General features: G+C 38.5%; 1 protein-coding gene across 1 annotated transcript in view; it reads left to right on the top strand.

The window, feature by feature from the left end:
* Positions 1-27,325, top strand: part of LOC107564431 (transforming growth factor beta receptor type 3-like) — a 137,102-nt gene that overhangs the window by 93,232 nt on the left and 16,545 nt on the right. Inside the window, exons 5-13 of the mRNA XM_016249523.1 lie at positions 7,009-7,192; positions 12,818-12,980; positions 13,586-13,733; positions 17,738-17,927; positions 18,416-18,708; positions 20,106-20,261; positions 21,085-21,231; positions 21,421-21,603; positions 25,074-25,364. Coding sequence (XP_016105009.1) covers positions 7,009-7,192; positions 12,818-12,980; positions 13,586-13,733; positions 17,738-17,927; positions 18,416-18,708; positions 20,106-20,261; positions 21,085-21,231; positions 21,421-21,603; positions 25,074-25,364 — 1,755 coding nt within the window. The remainder of the gene's footprint in view (positions 1-7,008; positions 7,193-12,817; positions 12,981-13,585; positions 13,734-17,737; positions 17,928-18,415; positions 18,709-20,105; positions 20,262-21,084; positions 21,232-21,420; positions 21,604-25,073; positions 25,365-27,325) is intronic.

The following is a 27,325-nucleotide window of genomic DNA, read 5'->3' as shown; positions in this document are numbered from 1 at the left end:
ATATATATATAGTATTTATAGAGTTTTAGCTTTCAGTTTTAATTACTTTTTCTTATTTGTAAGTCGCTTTGGATAAAAGCGTCTGCTAAATGACTAAAAGTAAAGTAAAGTAAATTCTGTTTTTTTTCTTATTTACCCTGGATCCTGTTTCATAAAGATACAGAAATAATACCTGACTTTTGGGATTGTGATGAGGGTTTACAGCCTGAGGTAACTGCCTCCCTCTGAGAGATTCTGCTGTTAACACACACCACTAATTATGCTCAATAAAGGTGAGCTGCAGGTTTCAGCACACGCTTATCTCACTTTACTGACACTTACCACATCACTCACAAGACACACTGTTGAAAATAAACCCGCCTTTTAATTGCTTTGTGTTTTTTTTTCTTTGCAGAAGTCTATGTAAATAAACTCACAGTTACCCGTGTCTTACCTCTCGCTCTGAAGTCATTGTTAGTACAGATATTTTTTAATGTACATTGTGCGTCCTTCTCAGGTACAGTATTTAAACTAATCAACCCCCAAATTAAAGCTTTGATGGCAATCATATAACTTGTACTTTTGATTTCCGTACTAAGAGTTGGACTTGTGTTGTATTAAATGCCATAATCTTTTAAAAACATGTCTGTCCATCTGTATGCTGGCATTGAGTTTGATGGGTTTGGAAGGGATGAAGATGGTTTGGGGTTGGGGGTTGGGGGTCTGGCTGAACTCCAGACTGGGTTTATTGCTTTCATATTCCCTTTTGGAATTCTTGAGGTTTGAAACTCTTCCCAAAGCCTGGAGCTAATTTAGTTTTAGACTTTTCCTTCTAATTCCTCAAGACTAATTACAGCCCTATTCCTGCAATTAAATCGATAAACTCCTCTGTGTTCAGTTGGGCTTGCCAGCAGAAACCCCAACCCCTCTCCTCTCCTCTCCTCTCAATCTTGAAAAATCCACAGTTTCCACAAACAAACAAAAAAATTAAGCAGCACAACTGTTTTCAGTGGTGGCAATAATAAATGTTTCTTGAGAGCCAAATCAGCATGAAAATTCAACTTTGCCATCACATGAATAAATTACATTTTAAAATATATTAATTTTATTTAAAAAATGTATTTATAAAATGTTTTTTTTAATATTATTATAATCAACATTAGGCCACAAATGCTATTGATCGAACTTAATATATTAAACCATAAATATTCCTTTAAAAGGAAAACTGCACAGTTCTACACACTGTCTACAGTACAGAGGAACCCTAAAAATAATCTTCAACCGAGTCCTGAATTCTTCGACGGCCTCCATGCCTTTCTCATGCTTTTTTCTTTTTCTTTTTGAAATTTATCACTGCTGGCAAGGATTGGGTGTTTGCCTGGAGAGCCGTCCAGAGGTTGAGCAGATGTTCATCCTGGTACTGGGTCGTGCACCGGGACAGATCTCAGCTCCTTCAGCATGTCATATACCTCTCTTTATCTCTCCCTCTCCCTTCCTACACCTCTTCTGTCTGTCACCGCACAACAGTACGCAGGACCCTGGCTGTAGTTCAGATTGGCTGTCTGGCTCTCTGCGCAGCTCGTATGGGGTCCATCAAAGCTGTGGTGTGATATAATGGTTTAATTGGGTTTGCCAGCACAGAAAGAACACATTTGGGAGAATGAGAGAGAGAGATAGAAATGAGTGGAAAAAATCACAAGCATGGAAATGTAATGAGTCTGGGCTGTCTAGACCGTGTGCTTGGCTGTGTGGAGCTGTACGGCAAGTTTTTCAACATATGCGAATGTTTATCTCTCTGAAATGGAGCATGTGGACCCAAGGTCCATTTGGAGCCAAAAGGGAGGACTTTCGGAGCAAAGCCCGCCCGTGTCAAGCAAGTCGACATGCAGAGAAACTCACAACGCAATGCTTCATACGTTTACAAGAGCATACACACAACTATTAAATAAAACTTAAACACACACATTTTCTTATCGCTCATATTTACTCTTTCTTACCTACCTCTTACCTCTTTACCTGCTTTGATCTTTTGCTCACATTTAAGCTTGCTAATTGCTATAATTTGCATCTCATTCTTTAAACATACTATTTGAAGGAAATCAAAAACATAACACATATTTAGATTATCCTGGATGAAAGGTTAGCTGGCAGAAGTACACAGCAGTGCTTATGCTGACAGGACTCCTCACTCGTGAGTTGCTATGACAGCTGTGAAGTGTACATACTGTGTTATTCTTCCTGTCCACTACTACATTGACACTACTGTCACTTTATCTCTGTCTAACTATGTTTACATGTAGAATAATAATCTTTTTATAATCAAAATGATAGCTCAAATGCAACGAAAAGTACTAAAATGTAAACACAGTTGAGTAAACTGATCTCTATCTGAAATGAAACATTTTAATGTAATGCATTGGAAGATGCATATTTGGAAGGTGAATATTTTAAACTATCTGTTACGCTGTAGAATAATTTGCATGTAAACCTTAAAGTTAAACTGTTTTCACCTGGCGTACATACATAGTGCAGTGTTTTTATAAATTTCAAAATTCAATTTATATATTTATATAGAGCAACACATATTATTGCATTTTCTGCAGGGGCCGCATTTTCTTTAATAAAGTCACATACCACAAAAAAAAAAGGAATTCCATTTTATCCTATATTTCTCAAACTGTCAATTAAAGCAGGACATCTCTCTCCCACCAATCTTTGCTACAAATGCTTTTCCATGTCTAGTTTTTGGAGGGAAAGAGAATTTTGAGACTTCACACTCTTCAAAGGTTATTCTTGTTTTTCTTGTGACTAACTTTTTTTGTCAGCTCCATCATAAATACTGCACTTCGCATTCACAAAAATTGTTTTAGGAATACATGTGATCCACATCTGTACATATAAAGAGTATGTTTGCAATCTGCAATCAGATTTCATTTATTCACAAAATGCCCGCATGTAAACAATCACTGTCTACTAAACATTAAGCTCATATTTGGAATGTAATACCAGCATACTGTAAACTGTGTACTATACACTAATGAATAAAATTTAATGATTATTTAAAAAAAAAAAGGAAACTGGAAATGAAAGAGTGCATTGTGCGATACAGTGTTTTATGCAGTGGTATCTATGTGCATACTGCATATTTTGGCAACTGTAGTGTTCTGTGCACATTTGCAGGGTCTAAATGCTGCATACTGCTTGACATGAAGTATTTGACCCCTGACTTTGATGGTCTGCATTGCTTTTGCATGTGTGAAAGTGTGTACATATGTTGTCTATAAGGCTAATCTCAGCCGTGTGCTGTCCATCCTAAGCACCTCCTGCCCGTCTCTAATGCACAGCAGTGTGTTATATAAACAGTGGAAAGCAGACACCTTATTGTGTAAGAGGACCATGTGTGAAAATATGGAGCACACATTCAAAGAGGGTTTCAAAAAACCATCAGGGCAGAGTGTTAAAGATGTGTTTTGGCAAAGATTACTTGGAAGGTTTCATTTTGGAAAGGCCTGGTGTGACACTCTTTTTCCTTTCCTCTCAAAGTCTGTAGTTTTGCCCTTAAATTTTATTACTTAAGACTTTCTCGTTGTAAAATGGGATGTGCATATCAATACAGTTTTGAGTTTTATGGGCCTGCCTACATCAACAGTGAGATCTTTGTCTCATGAAATGTCAAAGGGAAAAAACACTCCACAAGTTAACAAAGGGAGTTTGTATTGAACATTGGGGTGGTTCAGATAGCAAAAACCGTCTCCAGGTTACGCATGTAATCATGGTTCCCCAAAAGGAACGAGACGCTGCGTCGAAACGCTACGGGAACACCTCCAGCATGACCACGCTCTGAATCACATGTGTAATCAGTCCAATCGATGAGCGAGAAGTCACGGGCAGGGTGACGTAGCGACCAAGAAGCATAAAAGCACGTGCGGTGAAACCGGCATCAGCTTCTAGAAGTGAAGCAAATGCTGGCAGGGATGCCGGAAGTATGGCCCTGAGATGCAGCGTCTCGTTCCCTTCGGGGAACCATGGTTACATGCATAACCTGGAGACAGAACTCGAGCTGCGTTGAAACGCTATGGGAACGAGAATGCCCACACCACCAGACTTGCAAATCCAGGCGGGGCCCGCCGTCCCGAAGGCCAACTTCTGGAGGAGTGAGCCTTGACCCCGAAGGAGAGGGGAGATTAGAGGGCTCAAGGCTATGGAATAGCATCCGGATCCACCACTTAGCATAAGCTTCTCTGGTCAGAGGCCTCGGCCTCAGCGAACCACGGAGGAAACGTGTAAGAAGAGGGTGTCTTCCCACTGAATGGCTACCGAGATGGGCGTGGTAGGCCGCAATGGCCGCCACAAAGACCTCTAGGGTGGAGTGGGTCAACCCTGCGAATAAACAGTTCTGCAGGAACTCCAGAACTGTACCAAACGGGCAGTTAGCTGGGTCGAGCTGGCTGTCTCCACACCAAGAAGTACAGTTTCCTCATAGAGGGAGTTCTGGATGGAGGATGGTCTCAACAACCTCGGTTGAGACCTCGGTTCCAGTGCACTCTCTCCAGAACTCCCGGGAGCAGAACAATCGGGGGAAAGGTGTACAGACAAAGCCTCGGCCACGTCTGTACCATGGCATCCAGCCCCAGTGGAGCTGGATGAGTCCGAGAAAGAACCAGAGGGGACCGTGCTATATCATCTGAGACGCAAACAATTCCCCGGGCCTCTGCCCCTGCCTCGGCAGGATGTCTGCCCCCACATAAATAAAAGACCACTGCTGTGTTGCACCAACACATAGCGATCTCTTAGACCTGGGAGGAAGTGTTTCAAAGCTAGAAACATGGCCAGCATCTCCAGTCAACTTATGCGCCACGTGAGATGGCGGCCACGCCACAGGCCGCGGGCCGAGCGGCCACTCATTACCACTACCAACCGGTGAAAGATGCATCCGTCGCTAGCATATGTGGCGACCAGGAGCTCCCAGCACCAGGCCCTGAGATAAGAACCAAGGTTTCCTTCACATGTCTAAGGCACACAGGCACCGCCGCGTGACCTTGGGCATGCAAAGCGGATTTCCCCTCGGGGAGAGTCTTAACCCCAGCTCTTTCGTGTGAGCGAGAACGACATCTCGATGTCGAACTGCCATCCACTCTGCTTGAGCTAATATCAACCAATCGTTGATGTGGTTGAGTCGTGAAAGTGTGGGGTGAGAGTGCAAGGCCAAAGGAAGAACTCTGTGTTGGTAAGCTTTTGCCCCCAAAAGCAAACCTCAGGAACTTCCTGTGATGAGAAAGGATGGAGACATGTGCATCTTTTAGATCGATCGTGCCAAACCAGTCCTCGGACTTGATCTGAGACCCGACTTGTTTGAGTGCGAGAGTGCTGAACTTCAGTTGCCTGACTGAGCGGTTCAAATGACGCAGATCTAAAATAGGACGCCACCCTCCATCCTTCCTCGGAACGGTGAAGTACCGACTGTAGAACCCGGACTCTACTACATGAGGAGGGACCACCTCGATGGCCTCCTTCCTCAAAAGAGTAACTACTACTGTTCCATGACCAGAGCCTGCTCGGCACCCACCATAGTGGGGATGAACTGGATTCTATAGCTTCACTCTACAGTGTGCAGGACCCACCGAGACACGTTAGTCTACTAAGGGAATCAGTCTCTTGAGACTGATCTCTAGTGTAATCAGAGCAGCTAGCTCGGTGCCCCGAAGCGGCAAACCGGCAGGGGACGGCCCTACTAGCTGCTCTAGAGACCTCTGTGGAGGTAGCAAGCCTCTTAGCATCGCTACGTTTCCGGGCAGTAACTGAGAGAAGCGCTAGCCGGAGACCGCTGCGCCCTGGAACACCGGCAGGGTTGGCAGACTGATCTCCTGAGGGCACTGAGGAGAGACGTGCACCGTGTGGTGCGGTGTGCACCGCTCTTCCCCAGAGGGGCCTGCTCTCCGAGGTCCTGAGCCATAGCATCAGGACCCTCATTGCTGAATCTTCTCTAAAAATTACGGTCCTCAGACCCGCGTCATGTGCTAGGAAGACTTGACTGATAGAACCAGAGCCTGCTCAGGGCAGGACCCAAGGAGGCACGCTCCGGGACCGAACCGCGAGCTCGCAAGAACGGACACACTCCTCAGAGAGCTGACTGCTTGAGCTCCGCTCCCCAGTAAATGCTGCTCATAATAGTATAGACATAATGCGTGTGTCCACAGTAAAGCTGCTCATTATGATATTACGCATAATATGCTTGTGTAACTGATGCTTGTGCAACTGGCGAGCTCATTGACGCCCTCATCAACCTCCTCGGAGGAAGATAGGCGGAGCGTCGAGCCCTCTCACCGGGGGGAAAGAACCGCAGCTTTCCGAACCCCGAGAGCGGGCGCTGGATCTGGTAGGTGAGGAAGAAGATAGGGACTCGCCCGTCTACATTCCCTCCACCGGATCCATATGCGAACCCCACGAGCACAGCCGCCGCTCTCCCTCGAGAGCTGACTCTGCGTGTTTTGCTCCCAAGCAGACAACACACAAACTGTGTGTATCCCCACCCGAAATGTAGCACAGGCAGGGAAGAACACACAGCCTGAGATGCTGCCCGCTCTCGCTGTATGTTTGTCTACACTCGTATTGGTAAAATAAAGCGTGATAATGGACAGACAACACCGAATAAGACTGACACACACAGCTTGCTGAATGACAGAAAGCAGACGCCGGTTTCACCGCACGTGCTTTTATGCTTCCTGGTCGCTACGTCACCCCGGCCGTGACGTCTCGGCCATCCATTGGACTGATTACACATGTGATTCAGAGCGTGGTCACGCTGAACAGCTCAAGTTCCTGAAGGGGAACTGTTTGTTAAAAAAAATTTTTTTTTTAATTTCCATTACTAATTCAGAAGATTCAGTGTCAAAGTGATATTGAACTGGGGTTATTAAACCTGGAACTACTACATACCTGTTTAGTTATTGAATGAACCAATCATAATCAGGAATTTAACAATGCTGTTGTAGAAAATATGTTGACAGCTTTATTTTGTTGATTTCTTAGGTTGCAGAGGGATCTGAAGTGCACTTTGAGGCAAGAAATTTTTCTGAGTCGTGTGAGGTGAAGGTGGAAAATCTTCCTCATGGCAATGAGCACCTGCTTACTTGGGCCCGTCAACGCTACCATGCAGTTACCTCTTTCAGCGAGCTCAAGATGGCCCATGACGTCTACATCAAGGTTGGAGAGGGTATGTAAATCTGAGCACACACAATGTTTTATAATTCCTTTTTTAAGGTACCTGTTGCTCAAAACTCTTTTATTATTGTTATTATTATTATTATTATTATTATTATTAATATTCTTTTAAATGCATAACACATGTTCAAATCAGTATTTTGGTATTTAAAAAAAATAAACTTGCTTAAATGCATTTACTTGAAGCTAAATATAATACGACTTTACAGTGACTTTATCTTGTATTGTTTTTTTTTCTTATCCCACCAAATTTCTTATATTTATTTAAAATAAACAAATAAATAAGAAGAGAAATAAATGTAATTCAAAATGTAAAAATAAACTTTTTTCAGAACATTAGGGTTATGCATTCGTTTATTTTGTTATAATTAGGGGTGCTCCGATTGATCGGCTACCGATCACTATCGGCCGATAATCACGTTGGGATGTTTGATCGGCGGTCTCTAAAAAGGCTGATCTCAAAAAACCGATCTCAAACTGATGACTCTGCTGTGAAAGGTTTGGCACGACATGCAGCGGCACTGTCTCAGTCTCTGTCCGGCACGGGTGAAATAATTATAATGCTGAAGGTTCACATTTCTTCATTAAATAACTTAATAAATTAATTTGAAAACCTTCTGTGAGACGTAATTTCACAAATAGCGTGAGTGAATCACAGCGCGCGCGCACTCTCTCTCTCAAAATAGAGAATTAGAGGTCTGTATTCCCACTGTAACCGCTGGACCCGACCAGATTTTTTGCGCCGCGGGATCAAATTCCCGAATAAAACGCGGTAGTGGTTGGTAACTCTGGTGTAATTTAAATGGGAGCGGGAGGTCTAACAATATCCTGTTCCCGACGTCCATTCAGAACAGCTTATCTGTGCTTTATTCTTATTGACCACCAGTACAGCCTTCACTCGGACTGTTATGCACACGCTGCACTCATGCTTTCAGCATCACGCCTTTTATTTGCGGGGTCTATTGCGCAGCGTGTGCATAACGATGCTCGAGCAGGCTGTGCCTGTGGTAAATATACGGCCCTCAGACAGAACAGGCAGGTTGTCGATGAGTGACAGAGCAGAATAAGCATGGAGCAAATTTATCCTGCATGTCCTTGAAGGACGTTCAACTCAGTTTTGTTTATATTTTGCTTAGCCTATAATTTTAAATGACAGATGTCGTATTTATTTATTTTTCTCTGCGACACTTTTCCTACTGTGTTAACAGAAAAATGTCAAACGAATTTAGTATATTGACCAGACGAAAAAAAAATAGCTAATAAGCTATTTTTGTACAACCTACATTATTTTTTTTCTCTCTGCAACACTTTTTTGCTATTGTGTTGTAAATGTTAAAAGAATTGTATCCTGACAAGACGAATAAAAATAAGAAATAGCCATTTTTGTAGCCTACACCATTTTTATTTTCTCTGACACTTTTTTCCTACTGTGTTGCATGAAATATTAAACAAATTTTGTGTCTTAATATAATTTATATAAATTCAAGTCAAAGTCAGTAAATTCAAGACTCTTGACAAGACGAATAAAATATCATAGCTATAATTTTGTGCAGACTACACTTTTATTTGTCAGCCTATCGCTCTTTCTTTCAGTAGAGGAAATTTAAATGTGAGATTCTGTAAACGAGATCGGGAATCGGGTCGGGAAGAAAATTATTCCATGCGGATAGCGGGTGAACAAAGAGTGAATATATAGCGGGAGCAGGTAGGTGCGGAATATAACCTTGCGGGAGCGGGATAAAATTGTCCCGCGCAGACCTCTAACGCAAATGGCTTCAAATCACCACACATCGCGTCTATCTATAAGCGAGCTGCACGCTGCACATTTAACACAGGAATGGTCACTTGCACAATCGAGACAGTGTCACATTGTCACTAAAGTTTATAAATTGCATTCCTTTTTAATTCTTGCCAGTGTTTAACCATTCAGCGCTCGTGCGCTCTCCTGGTGCACACTCGCAGCGCACACACATAATGCCAGGTTAACATTACTCCGTTTGCAGTGCTTATGCAGTGCGTATATTTTCCACGCCCAACTTAACAGATTAAAGCGTTCACCCTGCACATGATTGCGGTCTGGCAGTGCGATCCAGGAGCGGTGTGTATGCAGCAGTGCAGAGATCGTTTCCGCACCGAGTCTATGTTTGCTGCGCTGCAAGCGCTGAATTAAAGTAACAGCACATTTTTTGCAGTAAATATGAACATGGATGGATTGACACAAAAATGTAGTAATTACACCATAAATGCATATTATTAAAGTCTCCTCTGTTTCACAGTCAACACATATGGCTTTTTGCTAGGTTTAAAGGGAAAGAGCACTTTTAGATAAACAAGGCAATAATAGATGGCACTCGTGGAGGTAGGAAAACAAAGTTCTTTATGAACCGCATGATTGCTTGTAATAAAGATTTAAATGCAAAAGAAAAGGCAGTAGGGCTGACTATTTCTGTTAATGATAAGTTTGTGATAATGTAAGAAAAGTAGTTTAAATGTTTTGCCACTTGCTTGAGCAACTTAATATATAAATCTAGAAGTAAATGCAAAAGTAAAAAGCATTGAATAATGTGTTGCTTATATTTATTGTGTTTAAACATGTCTGTGAAAGACTGTATTACTGTACTGTGTAAAAAAAGAATCACAGTGCTGAAAAAGCATTTTCAGTGACAATGTTTGGATTTGAAATCAAAATAATGGATAAATGTTGTGTTTGTGGTAAACAGCTACGGATCAGTAGCGGACTCCTGTGTGAAAGCACAGTCCGTGCTGCTTCCCCTCTCACAAGAGACACCTAAGAGGAGAATTCCCCTCATTTTCAAATGAATAAATGTCTAAAAATCCTGATTGAAGTATCACTATAAATAGTTATAAATGATCAAAAGAATGCTCTAAAAAGATCGGTATTGGCATTCGTATCGGCAGATACTGCTTTCTGTGATCGGCCTCAAAAATCCTGATCGGAGCACCCCTAGTTATAATTTTATATATAATGATAATATCATATAAAATAATAAATTTTTATATATGAAATATTTATTTAATAAATGTTTTTTGTGCCAAAGACAGTTTTCCACTTGGTAAACAATAATATTTCTAAAGTAATGAGTATATTTATCTTGCTTTAAAAATCAAACTGATTATTCAAAATCAAATACTGATCAAGAAAATGATTTGTGTTTCACTGTAAGCCACATTTTAAGCTGCCTTTGAACTTCAGTCAGTGGTGCCTATTGACTGTGTTTAGTAACCAGACCCATGGGTAATAAAACAAATCCCAACGAAGCCACCTCAAGTCAGTCTGATTTCCACTGGGCAACATTCAGTTTCATTTAAAAACAACATGGCAAAATCTGTGGGCTTTTTAAATGGCAGACTTTCTCTCTGCCTCTCATTTGTAATCAGCTAATTTGCTTGCGTGTCACTCCCTTCTTTTCTGTCAGACTCATAAGCAACCTAGTGATGGAGAATTTATGGAAAGGCCAAGTAAACATACGAGTTTACAAGAGTTTCAGACGAGAACTCTGACTGCCAGCTTGTGCGTATGGGCCCTTCGCCAAACCTGAAGCCTTTCACAACAGTCATTTTAAAAAGAGAAGGATGAGGAAGAATAGTAGACTGAGAGGGGAAAAAAATGCGCAAAGGGAAAGTTTGGCAGGGAAGGTATAGAAAAGGCACAAAAGAAAATAGAGCCCAAAAACAAAAAGTCCAAATTTATTGCAGTACTAGGAAGCCCTGTAAGATGGCAAAATCTTAGCCATCTGCCCATTGACACGAGCCGTAGGGGGGAAATTGGCTTATTCTCAAAGGAAACGGTTTGGGGGGATTTAACTTGAAACCGACTGTTGGACTTTGATATGATGTTTGAGTCAGACATGGCTGCCACATTCAAATAGGTTTTGTTGTTTACTTGTTGAGGGCATGAAAGAGAGAAAGTAGAAACAGATACTTGCAAATACGCACCATTAGCGCAGCGAGCCGCAGGAATTGTTTGAAGAAAGTAAAAAAGGACAGATCCGGCTGTGTGATTCACCCAGGGCTCCATCATGTTTCCCCTGCTGAGTTCTGAGAACAAACCAGCAACACTTCTGACTTCAGCATCTCTCAGCTGTCAAGTTGCCTAGTAAAACTGCTAGTGCTCATTTTTCAGTCCGTAAAAGAACATAAGATTCAAGTACTAGAAGAAAGTAATGACTGCATCATTCAAAGTACACAAAGTCCAGTCTCTGAGCCTGTTTCGGTCAGCTCCGTAAAACATTTGGCCCGGTGTAATTTTGAGTTTGTGGTTTGGCAGCGACTCAAAAGGCTGTGTTTACCTCTTCAGGACAGTTCTGGCCTTCTACTCTATCTCAACCCTTTGTAGCTCGGCATGAGAGTGGACATGCTTCCGATCTGTTTGCTGCAGAGAACAGGCAACTCTCTTTCCCCCAGTACCTCAAAGAGCCAGGAAGAGCCGAGAGTAAGAGATGCCAGCCTTTCATGATGAGTTCACACTCATCACCCTTGCGCTTTGTCCAAAAGTGTAATGGCCAAATAAGGAAGCATCTGTCTTCTGTTTCTCTGGGGCAAAGAGAAGAGCCATCATCTCTTTTGTGGAGGAGCAAAGAAAACAGTGTTCAAGAGCAGAGAGGATTTGTTTTGTTTTTCAGGGAATAGTTAAACATTTTCTGCAGCAGGACAGGTCAGGCAGAGTACTGTGATTTGATTTATTAACAAGTATTTTTAAGGGATTAATCTGCCAACATTTGGCCATTTTCGTGAATATCGTTTTGATGAAATGTTGAAAAAATTATTTTATTATTTTTATTATTACCATTATTAATTTTAGCACATTTATGTACAATCAATTAATGACCTTGACCAAACGTTTGAATCAGAAAGATTTGTATTTATTTATTTAATTTATTATTATTATTTTTCTTTTTTTGTATTAGTTTGTTTGTTTGAAATAAATTAATACTTTTATTCAGCAAGGATGCATTAAATTGATTAAAAGTGGCCGTAAGGACTTATTATTTTTTTTTTCTTGAAAGATTTAAAAAAAAAAAATGTAAATGTATTTTCTACTTTAAATAAATGTTGTTCTTTTGGAATTTCTTGAATCCTTCTTTCTTGAATAATAAACAGCAGTTTTCAACTTTGAACACTGAGCTAAATATTTTCAAATTAAATATAATAATATATTTAAAAAATAATTAAAAAATTAATAATAAAATAGAAAACAATTTAAATTGTAATAATATTTCACAGTATATTTTTGTCATTAAAATTTTTTTTTTTGAACAGTATATTTTGACATGATATCAGCATTTGGCCAACCAGCTTTTAAGATATGGACATCACCAGTGGCCACTGAAAATAGATTGACCACTATGAAAAAACCCACGAACTTCACTCCGCTTCTATTCCTGCTCTTGTACTATGTTCTGGTACACAGCAAATGCAGACAAGCCAAGTGATACAAACAGTGAAATATTCCAGTGCTGGTATACTAAATATAAGATTATAGGACTCTGACGAACTGTTGGTAATGTGGTGTACTGTGCAGTATGTGCCAATCAAACATTCCTGTGTCCTCAACATTTCTAGCCCTTAACCTAAACGTATCTCAAATTTGTTTCAGACCCCGTCTTTTCCGAGACCTGTAAGATTGATAACAAGTTCCTGTCTCTGAACTACCTGGCAAGCTACATCCAGCCCCAGCCATCCACAGGGTGTGTTCTCTCAGGTCCTGATCATGACCAGGAGGTCCACATCATTGAGCTCCAGGCACCAAACTCCAGCAGGTGAGGAGAAGACTGTTGAACTACATTCCTTTTTGTCCTCTTGTATTACAAAAATATCTGCTGTGGAAAGACACCTGAGAGCCTTTCCAGACATCCATTTCTCATAAAAGAAGTTCATACTATGTATAAATGTGTTTCTATGTTTAGTATACCATGGTGTGCATGTGGACGCGCCGCTCATGGATGGGTGGGTGTGTAAATGTGTGTGCATGTCGCTTTGTATTTGTCATTTTAGGTTGTCATTGTGTTTCCTCCGGTTCTGTAAAGTTTATTTGGAAATAGGCAGGAACTAGGGTATTGTTGATTTTGGAAAACTCTGCTGGGTAAAACTCTCTCCGCCTCCACCAATATCACTCACTATTGCCTAATAGTGACTCAAAAAATGAAAAACAGATCTAAAGATATGCAAGCATCATGATGGATCCCAGCATTGCATTATGTGGTCTGTTTAACATGTGTCCAGCTTTGTTTTCTAGGAAGAGGTCCAGTTTTTTAATCAGTTGGCTAGACAAAAAACATGTTAAAACTGAAGTTGAATTTTTCCAAGATTCTTATGGCCTTCCTTTCATTGCCCCCCCCCTCTCTCTCTCTCTCTCTCTGAGTAGTGCATTCCAGGTGGATGTGATTGTGGATTTAAGGCCGCTGGATGGTGGCGCCCTGCTACATCGTGATGTTGTGTTGCTTCTGAAATGTGAGAAGTCAGTGAATTGGGTAATCAAATCCCACAGTGTCATCGGCAAACTGGACATTGTGGTATGATTTCTAAATTATTGTCTACATGCAAAATATATAATGTACCTGCAAAGACAGCAAATCCCTCATGACTGTTTTTTCTATTGTTGCTTTACATACTAATTTATCATGTTTAAAGGGGTCATGAACTGAGAAATCTAAATTCCCTTGATATTTTGATATAAAAGGTCATTGTCCTATAAAAATATCCTATAAATTTCAGAACTCAAAACTTTCTCGTTAGTCTAAAAACAGCTTATATTGAAGTCAATCTGCCAAAACGACAGCTTGTGGAATGTGCCACTTTATGACGTAATAGTGTGGCTAAACCCCGCCTCCGCAGAAGAAGATCAATACCTGCTTCAACATCACTGCCTGTTTATTATAATTAAACCACCCACCGATTCACACACGTAGTGGGTAAATAATGAGAGAGGCAAACGCAGGTCTATGCAGAAATCAAATGATAAATACGGCTCCAAAGACAACAAGATGCTGTGCAGTGCCAAGTTGTGGAAAACAGTCTTTCCTTTGCCTTCCTTCTGATCCCAACATTAGGAAAGAATGGCTGAACTTAATTTTTAATAAAGATCCAGACTGCGTCAGTAAGAACTCGGACCTTTGTTCACTTCGTTTCACCGCAGATTCGTTTACAAACAAGGCCCAATTCGACATAGGATTTTCAGAAAGGCTGAAACTAAGAGACATGCCATGCCGAATATATTGGATCCAACAGTAATGTCGCACTACAGAAGTGTGAGTAACTGTTTTTATTAAGTGGTCACTATTGCTTTGTCTGTTATTACAGATCATTTGATATGTATTTACGCGTTTTTAACCAAAATCACAGCAGCATCCATCTATGAAGGATGTAGGCTGTCAAAATATACACTGCCAATCATAGCAGTGGGCGTTTACTTCCTACAGGAGTCTACAATCCGCCACGACTATTCAAACAGAGCGTTCCGATAAAGGGGGACAAAACAAGACAGAAAATAGCCTATTACGTCTAAATGATGATGTTTTTTGATGTCAGAATTTTGACAACGTTATAAGTGAACCTCACAGAACAAAATAATAAAAAAGGCAGTTCATGACCACTTTAAAGGAAGTTTTGATATTTTTACTGGAAAGACAAATGTACTGATTAAAGTTTAATGATATTTTATGGAAAAACATTTTAGGATGGTTGTTTTTATAAAATGACACGTCATTATAAAAGTCCAGCTGTAATGTTGAAAAAATAAATAAATACAAAAATAAAGATAAATACTACTATCACATACAGATTTTTCTTTACGTTTGTAAAAGAATATTCTTTTCACTAAGGCTACATTTATTTGATCAAAAATAGAGCCAAAAGCAGTGATATTGTGAAATTTAAATATATGATCATATTTAAAAATATGATTTAATTACTGTGATGTCAAAGCTTTTAATTGTGATAAATTATTATCACAGTTGAATATGGTTGAATACAGTTTCTTTTTTTAGGGTTGTAACATTTCTTTACTTTCAAAAAATCATTGTGATCCCAACCTTTAGTAGCAGTGTATATAATGTTTTTTGTAATGGTTGGTAAGTAAACTATATGTCATTTTTTCTCTTCAAACTGTGTAAAAAGAATGAGCAAAAGATAGCAAGTTCATCCAATGAACTGTGTGATCTGGAGGCCTGTCATGAAATGGAGTAATAACAGAAGGAGGAGTGTAGTGAGTTTTTCTTCAGCCAGAGCCTTTGGTGTGTTTTTATTGTAGTGTAGGCCTGGCACTTCAGAATATGAATTATGGGAGCGTCTGGCTGCTGGTTTCAGATAGCGCAGCACAAGACTCACACCACTGAAGCTGTCATTGCACTGCTCTTGGAAAGCGACTTGCACACACTGTGTAATTTAATATTAAATGTTTGTGCATTTTTATGTGCTGCTTACGAGAAAAAAAATCCACTTTTAAGAGTTTTAATGTGTTTATATGATAATTTATGGATGTGTTTCTGAGCTGGAAAAGAGTAATGTAGAGTAAAGTACTTTTATATACAAGTACAGTGTGATTCTTTTACACACTGATCTCTCATTGAATATATAAAGACAGAAACCAAAACAGTACAGTAGACAACAGCAGTTTATATATAAGAATGTTTATATTTTAAAATGGAAGCAGTTAAAGTTTAAGAAGTTGAGACATGCTCCAAGACTCCCCTAGTAAAAGGTATTATATTTAAAATACATTTATTTACTGACATATCGCTCAAGATTACTGATATAAAAATTATAATTAAACTTTATTTGGAGTACTACTTTTGCACAATGCACATTTCTTAATATTAAGCCTAAAATGTGTTTTAATGTCACTATTGATAAGGATTGTATGATCTTTGAATATCATCGTCTTTAAATGCAAGATACCTAAAGTATACTTGCAATAGTTCCACTTTAGCACAATCAATTTAGTTGAACTTCAGCACCACTTCCGCACAATTAAAGTGCATTAAGTGCAAAATGAGTTGTTCCAATTTAGCAGCCTTTAAGCATACCAGTTTAGTATGCTAAATTGTACAGTTGCAGGGTATTATTATTAAGTACATAAATATGTAGATGTGTTTGTAGTATGCTTAGCATGAAATAAATATATTTCAAATACATTTTAGTGTATTTATTTTTCACTAGGTTCAACAATGATTCCAATAGACATGTTAACAAATCACAGAGTTTCGGAATTTAAACTATTAGGGGTACAGTGTTCTTACATTATGCTATGGTATTCGGGAACTGGCAGTCAGAGTCATAAAGTTCATTAGATAATTTTTATGTGCATGTCTAAGAGTGAGCGAAATGCATTTGTCTCCATGAATGCGTTTGATTGAACTTGTCTGTCCAAGTGAATCAGTTACAGTGTTTTAGGGCATAGGAGAATGTAAGTTATGCATGTGATATGATCCACAGGCTCATAAAATCAAAGTCCTGCTACTGTTGGCAGATTGGCTCAAGCTCGTTGTCCAGCCTGGTCAGGCATTTGTGGGAAACACGGCTGGGAATGAGGGCCATCTGTCCTTCACACCCAATAGAGAACAAACAAAAGCTAACATATAATTCCTATGTAATCTGACGTACTGTATCTCAAACCACATTCAAATTGAACCTGGTAAATTGGTCATAGACCAACAGCAGCATGTCTCACTTTGTCGAAACTACAGATATGTAATGAGGACGGTCCAAAATTTTTGCAATAAAGACCAATGTCATGTGATTTTACAAAAAAATAAAAATTCTAACTGTTTTGCATATTTTTTATTAATATTTGCATCGATATGATATGATTCTGATATGACAATTGAATTTTTTGTGTGCATATTTTTAACTATAAGCTCAGACACACATGTCCATATACATTGCTTTTCATTAATTTTTTATTTAATATTGAAAGCAGAATTATTAACAGCTTGACTATTGTTATCCGTTTTCTATGCCTTAACCTAAAAACTTTTTTTTTTTATAGAATTTTTAGTTGTTGTCTTTTTTCCCTTTCAATATTAAATAAAAAAATTAATAAACACAACATCCAGCTTAACGTGACTTAATGTGACTTGATGTGACTTGATGTGAGGGATATTCGACATAAAAAGGAATTATCTTCTTATGTTCTGATGGTAAATTTACACTAAAAAGGTAAGAACTGTTTGGTATGAGTTGACTTATCATTCTTGCAATTTGATTTAAAACATGCGTTATGTTGCAATTCCTTTTCTGGCCAACATTTCTTTACTTGGAGCTTGGCGAGTGTTAATTTTGGACCATAAGATAAGGTATTAGATCAAAATATGTTGTTAATGAAAACAAGAACAACCTTGGCTTATTGTTTAAGAGTTGTGAAATGTGTCTCAGAAAAAACTAATTGAACAAGTTGAACAGGACTCGATTCATTTTTCTATTCTATAGCAAAGAATGAACACTTCTGAATGCCTTCCTCTGTTTTTCTGCATGTGAAGTGAATGCGTGTTATCTTGTTCTTCCCCTCTGTCTTTCTCAGACATCAGATACCGTCAGCCTGAGTGAAGGCACAGAAAGGCTGATGCAAGTGTCAAAGACGGTGAAACAGAAGCTGCCCGCAGGATCTCAGGCTCTCATCCAGTGGGCAGAGGAAAACGGATTCAAACCCGTCACTTCCTACACCAACACCCCTGTTGCCAACCACTTCAAATTGCGCCTCAGAGAACAAGGCAAGAGCAGTAACTGAAGATATGAACAGTAAAAACTTCAAATGGTTACAATACGCTTAATTAGTAAATAAACCTTAATTATAAATAAACCTAATTGAATACACTGCAAAAAATGATTTCAATACACAAACTAAACATCCTCAAAACAAGATAAATTTACTTCAATAGTGAACTTGTGTAACATAAGATTTTATTTTTTTATTGCTATTATTAAAACATTAAAAATGCTAGTATTAAAACAACTGCAAAATGCTTAATAAAAAAGCAATTTGCTAATAGAAAAATAAAACCTAAAACAAGGTATTTTCTTCAAAAACAATTGTTAATATGTTGGTTTTTAAGTAAATTTATCTCATAATATTATTTTATACTGGAAAACGATACAAAAATACTCCGTTTGCTTTGTGTGTGACTTCCTTGCATTTGCATTAACAACAAGAAGCTGTCAATCAGAGTGATGTTTTAATCTCAACTGCTGTCACTTCCAGATCTAAGGATCATGGATGAGGGAATGTTCCCACCAGAGTTGTCCATTCTCCGCAACACCAACCCGCTTCCTAAGCCTAGCACCCGGGATTCCCCTGCACGGAACAGGTTCCCATTCCCCTTCCTGCCATCTGCGGAGCAGGGCCAGTCATTCCCACCTTTGCCCCCGTCTCTTGAGGAGCGAGTCTATCAGGCTGGGGGTCCCGAGGAACAGCAGGGGGCTCTGAATGTAGGATTCAGTGTGCAGTGTGAGAAGAACAAAATGGTGGTCAGCATTGACAAGGAAACTCTGCAGGTAACAGGAAACATTATCTACACACAAATATTAAGATGTAAAACTGAGTTTTGCGGAGTTACTAACTAAAAGTAGTGGGACTATTTCCCACTACTAGTTCATTAGCTCTTATAGATTTTTGTTTTGTAACAATCCCAAGGTCTTTGCTGTCACATCTGATCAGTTTGATGCATTCTTGCTAAATAAAAGTGTTAATTTCTTTAAAAAACAAACAAACAAACCCCTGAACCCCAAATTTTGAAGGGTATATTTGAATATTTATGTATGTTTGATGTATTTTTATTATTTTGTTGCTTTATTAGTAGTGTAGCTAACTGCTTGTTTAAAGTTATAGCTTGAGTGTGTTTAAACTACTTTAAAAAATCTGTAGTTTCAAAGTAGCTTCCCTAACTATGGAGCACCACACATGACTTGCAAGAAAAAATAAATAAACCGTGGGCACAATTTATTAATTCGTTAGCTCGATTTACTAGATTGTGTGCACGATTTATTAATTCGTTCCCTCGTTTTAAGTAAATTGTGCGCATGATTTATTAATTCGTTCCCTCGATTTACTAGATCGTGCGCACGATTTAATAATCCGTTCTCTCGTTTTAAGTAAATCGTGCGCTCGATATAATAATTTGTGCCCTTGTTCTAGGTAAATCAAAATAATAATTAGTTGTACTGTCCGCGTACACATTCTCATAAACATGTTGCTGTTATGTCATGTTATGTTATGGACAGAGACACTTTAATTAGGTTTTAATTTGAGTTCAGCCTGTTCACAAAGAGGGCGGATACAATACATAGCCTACTGAAGATGAATAAAGCACCAGCTCCTGTTAGGAGGTAATGATTAAAACTTGTGCACGATTTACCTAGAACAAGGGCACAAATTATTATATCGAGTGCACGATTTACTTAAAACGAGGGAACACATTTTTTAATCGTGCGTCCGATCTAATAAATCGAGGGAACTAATTAATAAATTGTGCCCACAATTAATTTTTTCTTGCATGTCATGTGCGGGTCTCCGTACCTAACACTGGTAAGAACAACATAAAAAGGTTAAAGAAGTGCAGAAGAGGTGAGTGAGAGACGCCTTGTTTTTCTCCCAAGCTGATATAGTGTGAATATTCCCAGAATGTGTGGACCATATGCAATGATCTCAGAAACCAAAAGTGGTGTAATAAATCACTTCATAGGAAGTAAAAACCCCATTCTACAATCAAAATGCTTTTGAGCAGAGTTAGGCCAGCTTGCAGCTCTTGTTTGTCACTGTCAGAAACTGAAACACACAATGGATCTCAGATTTACACAGCAATACCTTGAGGACTGATAAAATATATTGTTTAATATGTTGTCAAAGGTTGAGATTTTTTCTGTGAATTCATGTTTTCCTAATGTTCTCACAGGCCAATGGGTTTGGAAAACCCAATATCACTCTTCAGGACTCCCAATGCAAAGCAACCTCCAACACCACCCACTATATACTAGAGACGCCCTTGTCTGACTGCCAAACCAGCAAAATTCCCTCCCACCCCAGCCCAGTGGTCCTCTATATCAATTCAGTGAGTACTTAAAGCAAATATACAATCAATAATATCAGACTGTGAAATCTAGTCCTTGTTTGCATTGCTTTGTCCGATGGTTGCGAGTGTACAGGTTCAGTGTCCCTTCCAACATGCTGTATCTGTTTTCTCTGTTCACTGATGATTCACTTCCACACTGACCTTCTGTGATCATTTCTAGTGGAAATTCCTAACAACACTTTTAGACTTGAACCCATTAAAAAACACTGGGCGACCTCCCAAATATTTATCCTTTGCTATGAACCCTAAGCCTCAAGGGCAATTAAAACAATGTGAACCGTATGGTCAGATCACAGTGTTGGCTCACAGAGAAGGATCCAGAGAGCATCAAAGGAGATTGCTATTGCAATGACAGTGTTATGACAAATTGGCTTGTCTTGTGTCAATCAATTTCACCTCCATTAGACAATGTTCACAGGCCTCTTTCACCTTTGAAACCCACAAATTGTTCTGAGCTCACAGGGAGGTGATTCTCATACTATAATGTGAATGGATTGACATTTTTTTTTCCGATGAGAAGATCTGAGATGGGTTTTTTTTTTGTTCATCTGCCTTGGGAGTTGCATTGCTGAAATGATGCATTCCCATGTATTAAATCCAGCTTTGTCATCTGTTTCGGCAGACCTTTGGCAAGTATACATTTCGATTATCTCTGACTGTATCTGTGCTAAGCACCAGAGTGAAGCAATGTCATTTCTAAGGAAAGTTTTATAGAGGAAATTGTATGATTGTTAGGAAATTGTTGAGTTTACATTGCCTTATTACTGAGAAGTCATGAACTAGGTGTGTCTGTGATTGACAGATTGTCATTAGCCAATCAGAACAGAAGGATGGAAGTGGCTGGCCCTTTGAATACAAAGATCTGAAGTCAGGAGATGTTGTAATACCAGGAGATCCGGATGTGACGGAAAAATTTTTACCTGAAAGCAGGCATCGTGCGACTATCTTGGTATGATATTTACATGTCAAACTGTAATATTCATAAATGATACAAGATTAGTTCACCCAAAAATGTATATTGAAAAACCCTAATGTGAAAAAAATTTAAATGTTCTCCTACTGCATTTATTTGATCAAAATACAGTAATATTTTTCATGCATATTAATATTTTCCAACTCTCTCTTTTTCTGTCCTTAGTTCAACTGCACGTACCGTAAGAACCAGGATACTCAAGTTGACAGTGATAACGGATCTGATGATTTCGTTGTAGACTCTCTAGATAATGCTACCTTCAACATGGAACTGTATAACAATCCGTTCCACAACCCCAGCACTCAGTCCTTCCTCACCATCGCTGAGAACAGACCCATCTATGTGGAGGTAAGCATATACATATACCACAGTATGGTTGAATGCTTGATTCTGATCAATTAAGGTCAGTTCCAAGATGTTCAAATACATTCCTGGCTTGTTGACCCATCACACACACATACTTTCTAAACACAGAAGCATTTTAGAGATAAAAACCTATTGTACACTACTGTTAAAAAATTATCTTATGCTCATCAAGGCCAGATTTATTTGACATTAAACAGCAGTGATATTGTGAATTATTATTGCAATTTAAAATAACTGTTTTCTATTTTATTATATTTTAAAATGTAATGTATTCGTTTAAAGGCAAAGGTCACATTATCCTTTCAGATGCTGATTTGGTGCTCAAGAAACATTTCTTCTAATTATCAATGTTGAAAACTGTTGTGCTGCTTAATATTTTTGTGAAAACTGTGATAAATCCCAAACTTTTAAACAAAGTGTGGAAACTGTGGGGCATTACATTGTGCAATACATATATTTTATATGTGCATTATGATGGAAAAGATTCCTTCGGGGTTCAATAAAACCATTTCCAGTTCTGTAACCACATTAGGAATCCAATTTAATAATTGAATGAGAAACCATATACACAAATATAGTCACTGCCAAAAGCTCTTGCAATACAAGATCTGCTTTTACCTTTAAACCATAATGTGTGGCTCTCATTGTGTATGGTTTCATGTTTCTAATACCATAAGCGCCTGGTGTCTGTGTGTCTGATCAGACATTGTCCTGAATTTGTGAGCATGTGTTTAGATCTCTCTCTCTCTCTCTCTCTCTATGTCGGTCACTGTGAAAGAAGTCAGCAGTCTGCTTTGTGTGTAATTTCGTCTGGTCCGTATTTAACGAATAAATTCCTCAATGTGCATTAAAAAAGTCATGTGACTTTGCGCGATGGGATGGCACAGCATCTGAAATGTTGATTTGGTCATTCTGAAATGCCTTAGCCAAGGTCTGTGTTTCACGACTGCAATCCCAAACAGCAGGCATCCGCCTTCGAAAGGAAGATAATATGACTGCATTTATTGCATTTTGTCTGTGCCCTCTGAGGCGCAAGTAATTTATTATATATGAAAAAAGACCTACAGTGACTTGCCCTACTGCAGGAAATTACCTTTTTCTTAGTCATATTTGGCACCTGTTTATCAGGAAGTGCTGATTTTGTTCTCTTTATCTCACTGGATAGAAACAGTGCTTTATTTGCAAAAGTTTGATGTGATGTTCCAATTTTGCGCACAAGTTAAATCCGCAACTTTGGATGGAAACATAGCTAATGATATATTCTTAAGCTTGTCACAAAACAGTGAATCTAATAACTACAGTGGTTTACTTTAAACTGTTTTGTTCATTCTTTAAGTTAGGTGTATTTAAAAATTAAAGGGTGTCATGTACAGGTGCATCTCAATAAATTAGAATGTTGTGGAAAAGTTCATTTATTTCATTAATTTAACTCAAACTGTGAAACTCGTGTATTAAATAAATTCAGTGCACACAGACTGAAGTAGTTTAAGTCTTTGCTTCTTTTAATTGTGATTATTTGGCTCACATTTAACAAAAACTCATCAATTCACTATCTCAACAAATTAGAATATGGTGACATGCCAATCAGCTAATCAACTCAAAACACCTGCAAAGGTTTCCTGAGCCTTCAAAATGGTCTCTCAGTTTGGTTCACTAGGCTACACAATCATGGGGAAGACTGCTGATCTGACAGTTGTCCAGAAGACAATCATTGACACCCTTCACAAGGAGGGTAAGCCACAAACATTCATTGCCAAAGAAGCTGGCTGTTCACAGAGTGCTGTATCCAAGCATGTTAACAGAAAGTTGAGTGGCAGGAAAAAGCATGGAAGAAAAAGATGCACAACCAACCGAGAGAACCGCAGCCTTATGAGGATTGTCAAGCAAAATCGATTCAAGAATTTGAGTGAATTTCACAAGGAATGGACTGAGGCTGGGGTCAAGGCATCAAGAGCCACCACACACAGACGTGTCAAGGAATTTGGCTACAGTTGTCGTATTCCTCTTGTTAAGCCACTCCTGAACCATAGACAACGTCAGAGGCGTCTTACCTCCTTTTCAGATGACATTTAATACACGAGTTTCACAATTTGAGTTGAATTACTGAAATAAATGAACTTTTCCACAACATTCTAATTTATTGAGATGCACCTGTACATTTTCCTATATGCAGCATAAACTTTAGTAAAGCTGTCAAACCACAAAAAGACAAAATTGTTATCTGAAAAATATCTATACATATAATGTCTATACTCTAATGTATAGGGTGAAGTATGCACATTTACAACGTGTGTCATGTCTTTTTAATGTATTATGTAATATTGTATTTTTAAGTAAATATATCCTTGTTTCAAGGACTTTAGACAAGAATATTCTTTGACAATAGGATTTTAGCAGCGTGTTACGGTGTCAAAGAGTTAATGCAGTAAAAACATTCACTTACGTTGTTCCAAATGTAGATTCCAGCTTTGCCAATTTTAGACAGTGATCAGTGACTGTAAATCCAAGTCTATTGGAACCATACAATAACTTTGTGCGGCATAAATACAGAAGTTTAAATTATTGCCCTCTGCCTCATATCTCTTTTATGCATTCGAATATTCAGTTGACACTATTGGTTCTCCCTTAAAACAAATGTGTTGCAGATGTGTTGCAAGATGTTCAGTGGAAAATTACACACAATTTTGATTGTTCTCACACAAAGCTACTTCAGAAATATAACAAGTCATTTTTGTGGTGCTTTTTTTTTTTTTTAGAATGTGACAGTCTGTTGTCACTGAAATTCAATGTTATTTATGAATCTTACGCATTACTGTTTGAGGATCATCGTCTGCCTACCTGAAATGATTCGGCCACTCTCCAGAGAATAACTCCTTCTTAGCACAGCTCTGTTGAGGAAATGGAATGCATGTTTTTTGTGGCAGCTCTTATCTGTCATGCATGCTTTTACAGCATCAGATGGCCAAACTTTTACAACTGAATGATCCTTGAAGATTTATTTGAGGCACAGAAATCTGACGTCAGAATTTGTGATTCTTGGAACTGTAACCACTCTGACAGTGTTTCTTTAGACAGTGTGCCGTGTTAAAACAAATCGACAGCCACTGTGCGTTATTTGCCGATTTGAATCGATGCCTGAGAGAGTTTGTCTAAAAAAAACTCACTCAGACCGATCAAAAAAGATAGACTGAGCGTGTCTGCTAGAGGACTAGACGTAATATATAGCTTCTAAACATCACTCTGCTGATCCATCTCATACTATATGAATCACTTTTGATCGTATTTATGAAAAATTTTCAAAAAGTTGTATTAATCAAGATAAAGAAAGCAGTTTTTCTTTCTCTCTTTGTCTTGCTGTCTCTCTCTTTTATTGTTTGCAGCAGAAGCATATTTTGTCTCGCAGGAAAATGACTTTTTCTTTATTAACAGAGACATGTAAACTTTCTCCACAGATTTCAGCCAGAAAAGCTGATCCTAACCTTGGGTTCATGATCCAGACCTGCTTCATATCTCCAGACTCCAGTCCTTTTATGCCGTCAGACTATGTTGTCATAGAGAACATATGTCCAAAGGATGACTCTGTGCTCTATTACCCTCAGCGAGACGATTTTCCCCACGCTCAGATGGACAAAAAACGCTTCAGTTTCACCTACAGATCAAAGTTCGACGTATCATTGCTCTTCCTGCACTGTGAGATGTCCCTCTGCTCCATAAGAAATGAAATGGAGATGAACCTGCCAGAGGTACAAACCATCATCTAGCATAGCAGCTCTGATCTAATGAGCTGCCTTTGTAGGCAATATTGTGTAGGATGTACAGAATTGCTACTTATGTCAGTCCAACAATGATTTTGTGATTTTTTTAAATATATTTTTGTGTCCCCAAAAGATTTTTTTCTTAAAATTTATCACAATATTTGCTGCATATTTTGTGTTGATTTGCAGTAAAAGCTCACCAATAATCATTATCTAGTTGTATAATTAGAATTAGTTACAGTAAGATTACCCGTACATTATTTTGTGCTTAAAGGGATAGTTCACCCAAAAATGAAAATTTTATATTAATAATTTACTCACTCCCAGGCCATCTAGATATACAGTAGGTGACTGGTTTTCTTCAGTTGAAAAGTAAAGGGAGATTTTTAGCTGAAACGGTGAATCTGCAATGCAAATCAGTGACTACAATCACATTGCGTGTCAAAAAAAGCATATCAGGGAACACAAAATACATATAGAGGTCTTATGATGTGAAATGATCAGTCTGTGCAAGAAACTGAACATTATTTATAATATTATTACCTGTAATCCATAGCCTCATGCAAGCGGTCCGGAGTGATGTGCGGTTCACGAACGAATTATTCTTTTGAACTGGTTCTTTTTAGTGAAATGAATGAACCAGTTCAACATATCAGACTGAACTGTCTGAAATAGCTCCCGGTTTGAGCAGGACAGATCTACAAGTTACTTTGCTATCATCATACATGCATTTCTTCCTCATTTATGTTCCAATACAAATAAATTTGAACTGATTAATATAAACTGTAGGTGTCTTGGCTCATTGTCCATTTTTTAGTGAATGGATTACAGGTAATAATGTTGTAAATAATCTTCAAATTCTTACACAGACCAATCATTTTGCTTCATAAAACCTCAATATATCATCAGGATATTAAGTTTTTGTTCCCTGATTTACTTTTTCTGACTCTCAATGTGACAGTTGCCACTGACTTGCATTTTTTGAATCACCAAGGATAACGGTTTCAGCTAAAAACATTCTTTACTGTTCTACAATTAAAGTTTTATTTTTGGGTGAATCCCTTTTATTACTGAAAACAATTTTTGCCTTTATGGCTAGTCCATTTCTGCCCATTTTATGATAAAATTCACTGTAATGCGGCAGCAGGTCAGTTAAACATATTGAGCGATTTGTATGCACTCAGAATTGTGGATTTTGATTGGCTAAAATTGATTTTCTCCCATCAGGTTAATGGTTTTTACAGAAACATTTTGGAAAGAAGACAAAAAGTTAGCACAAATAATGCAGCAGTTCTCATATTCAGTATCACAAAATCCTAGAGGGACTGCTTTGTAGAGCTTTTCAAATGGGTCACTCATGAACTTCCATTTCAGTTATGATGCTGTCTTAGAAAGAAGATTCCTATTTAGGCAGTAAGGCAGCTCACCAAATTTTGGAACATAGCCTTTAGGCCCGATCACACCAAGCACAATAACTATAAAGATAACGATAAAAATATAGTTCTAAAAATCGTTCTCAATATTAAAGAATAGCATAGTTCACACCACAACTATAACGATAACGATACAGAGGAACGATATCGTTGTGATCACTTTCAAAACTATTTTTTTCCAGCTGATGAACGATAAAACACTGACAGCCAATCAGAATCCATCCTGGTGTAACGAGCTCAAGAATTTAAAGCGGCAGACGCATGTGCGCTTAGAATTAACATACGATATCGTTCGCTGGTGTGGACGCTAATATCGTTATCTTTATAGTTATCTTTATAGTTATCGTTCTTGGTGTGAACGGGGCTTTTACCTCCTTCAGCTTTGCTATCATCATACATGCATTTCTCTTTCATCGTTATTTAATATCTTTATATTATTTATACATGTCTTTATAGATGACCCTTTGATAACAGTTCCAATTCATTAAACTATGTTCCAATGCAAATCAATTTTAA

This window comes from Sinocyclocheilus grahami, unplaced genomic scaffold (assembly GCF_001515645.1).
Source record: "Sinocyclocheilus grahami isolate Dianchi unplaced genomic scaffold, SAMN03320097.WGS_v1.1 scaffold934.1, whole genome shotgun sequence".
NCBI classification, from domain to species: Eukaryota; Metazoa; Chordata; class Actinopteri; order Cypriniformes; family Cyprinidae; genus Sinocyclocheilus; species Sinocyclocheilus grahami.
The sequence above is the reverse complement of the archived record's forward strand: the minus strand, read 5'-3'. Positions and strand labels throughout refer to the sequence as shown.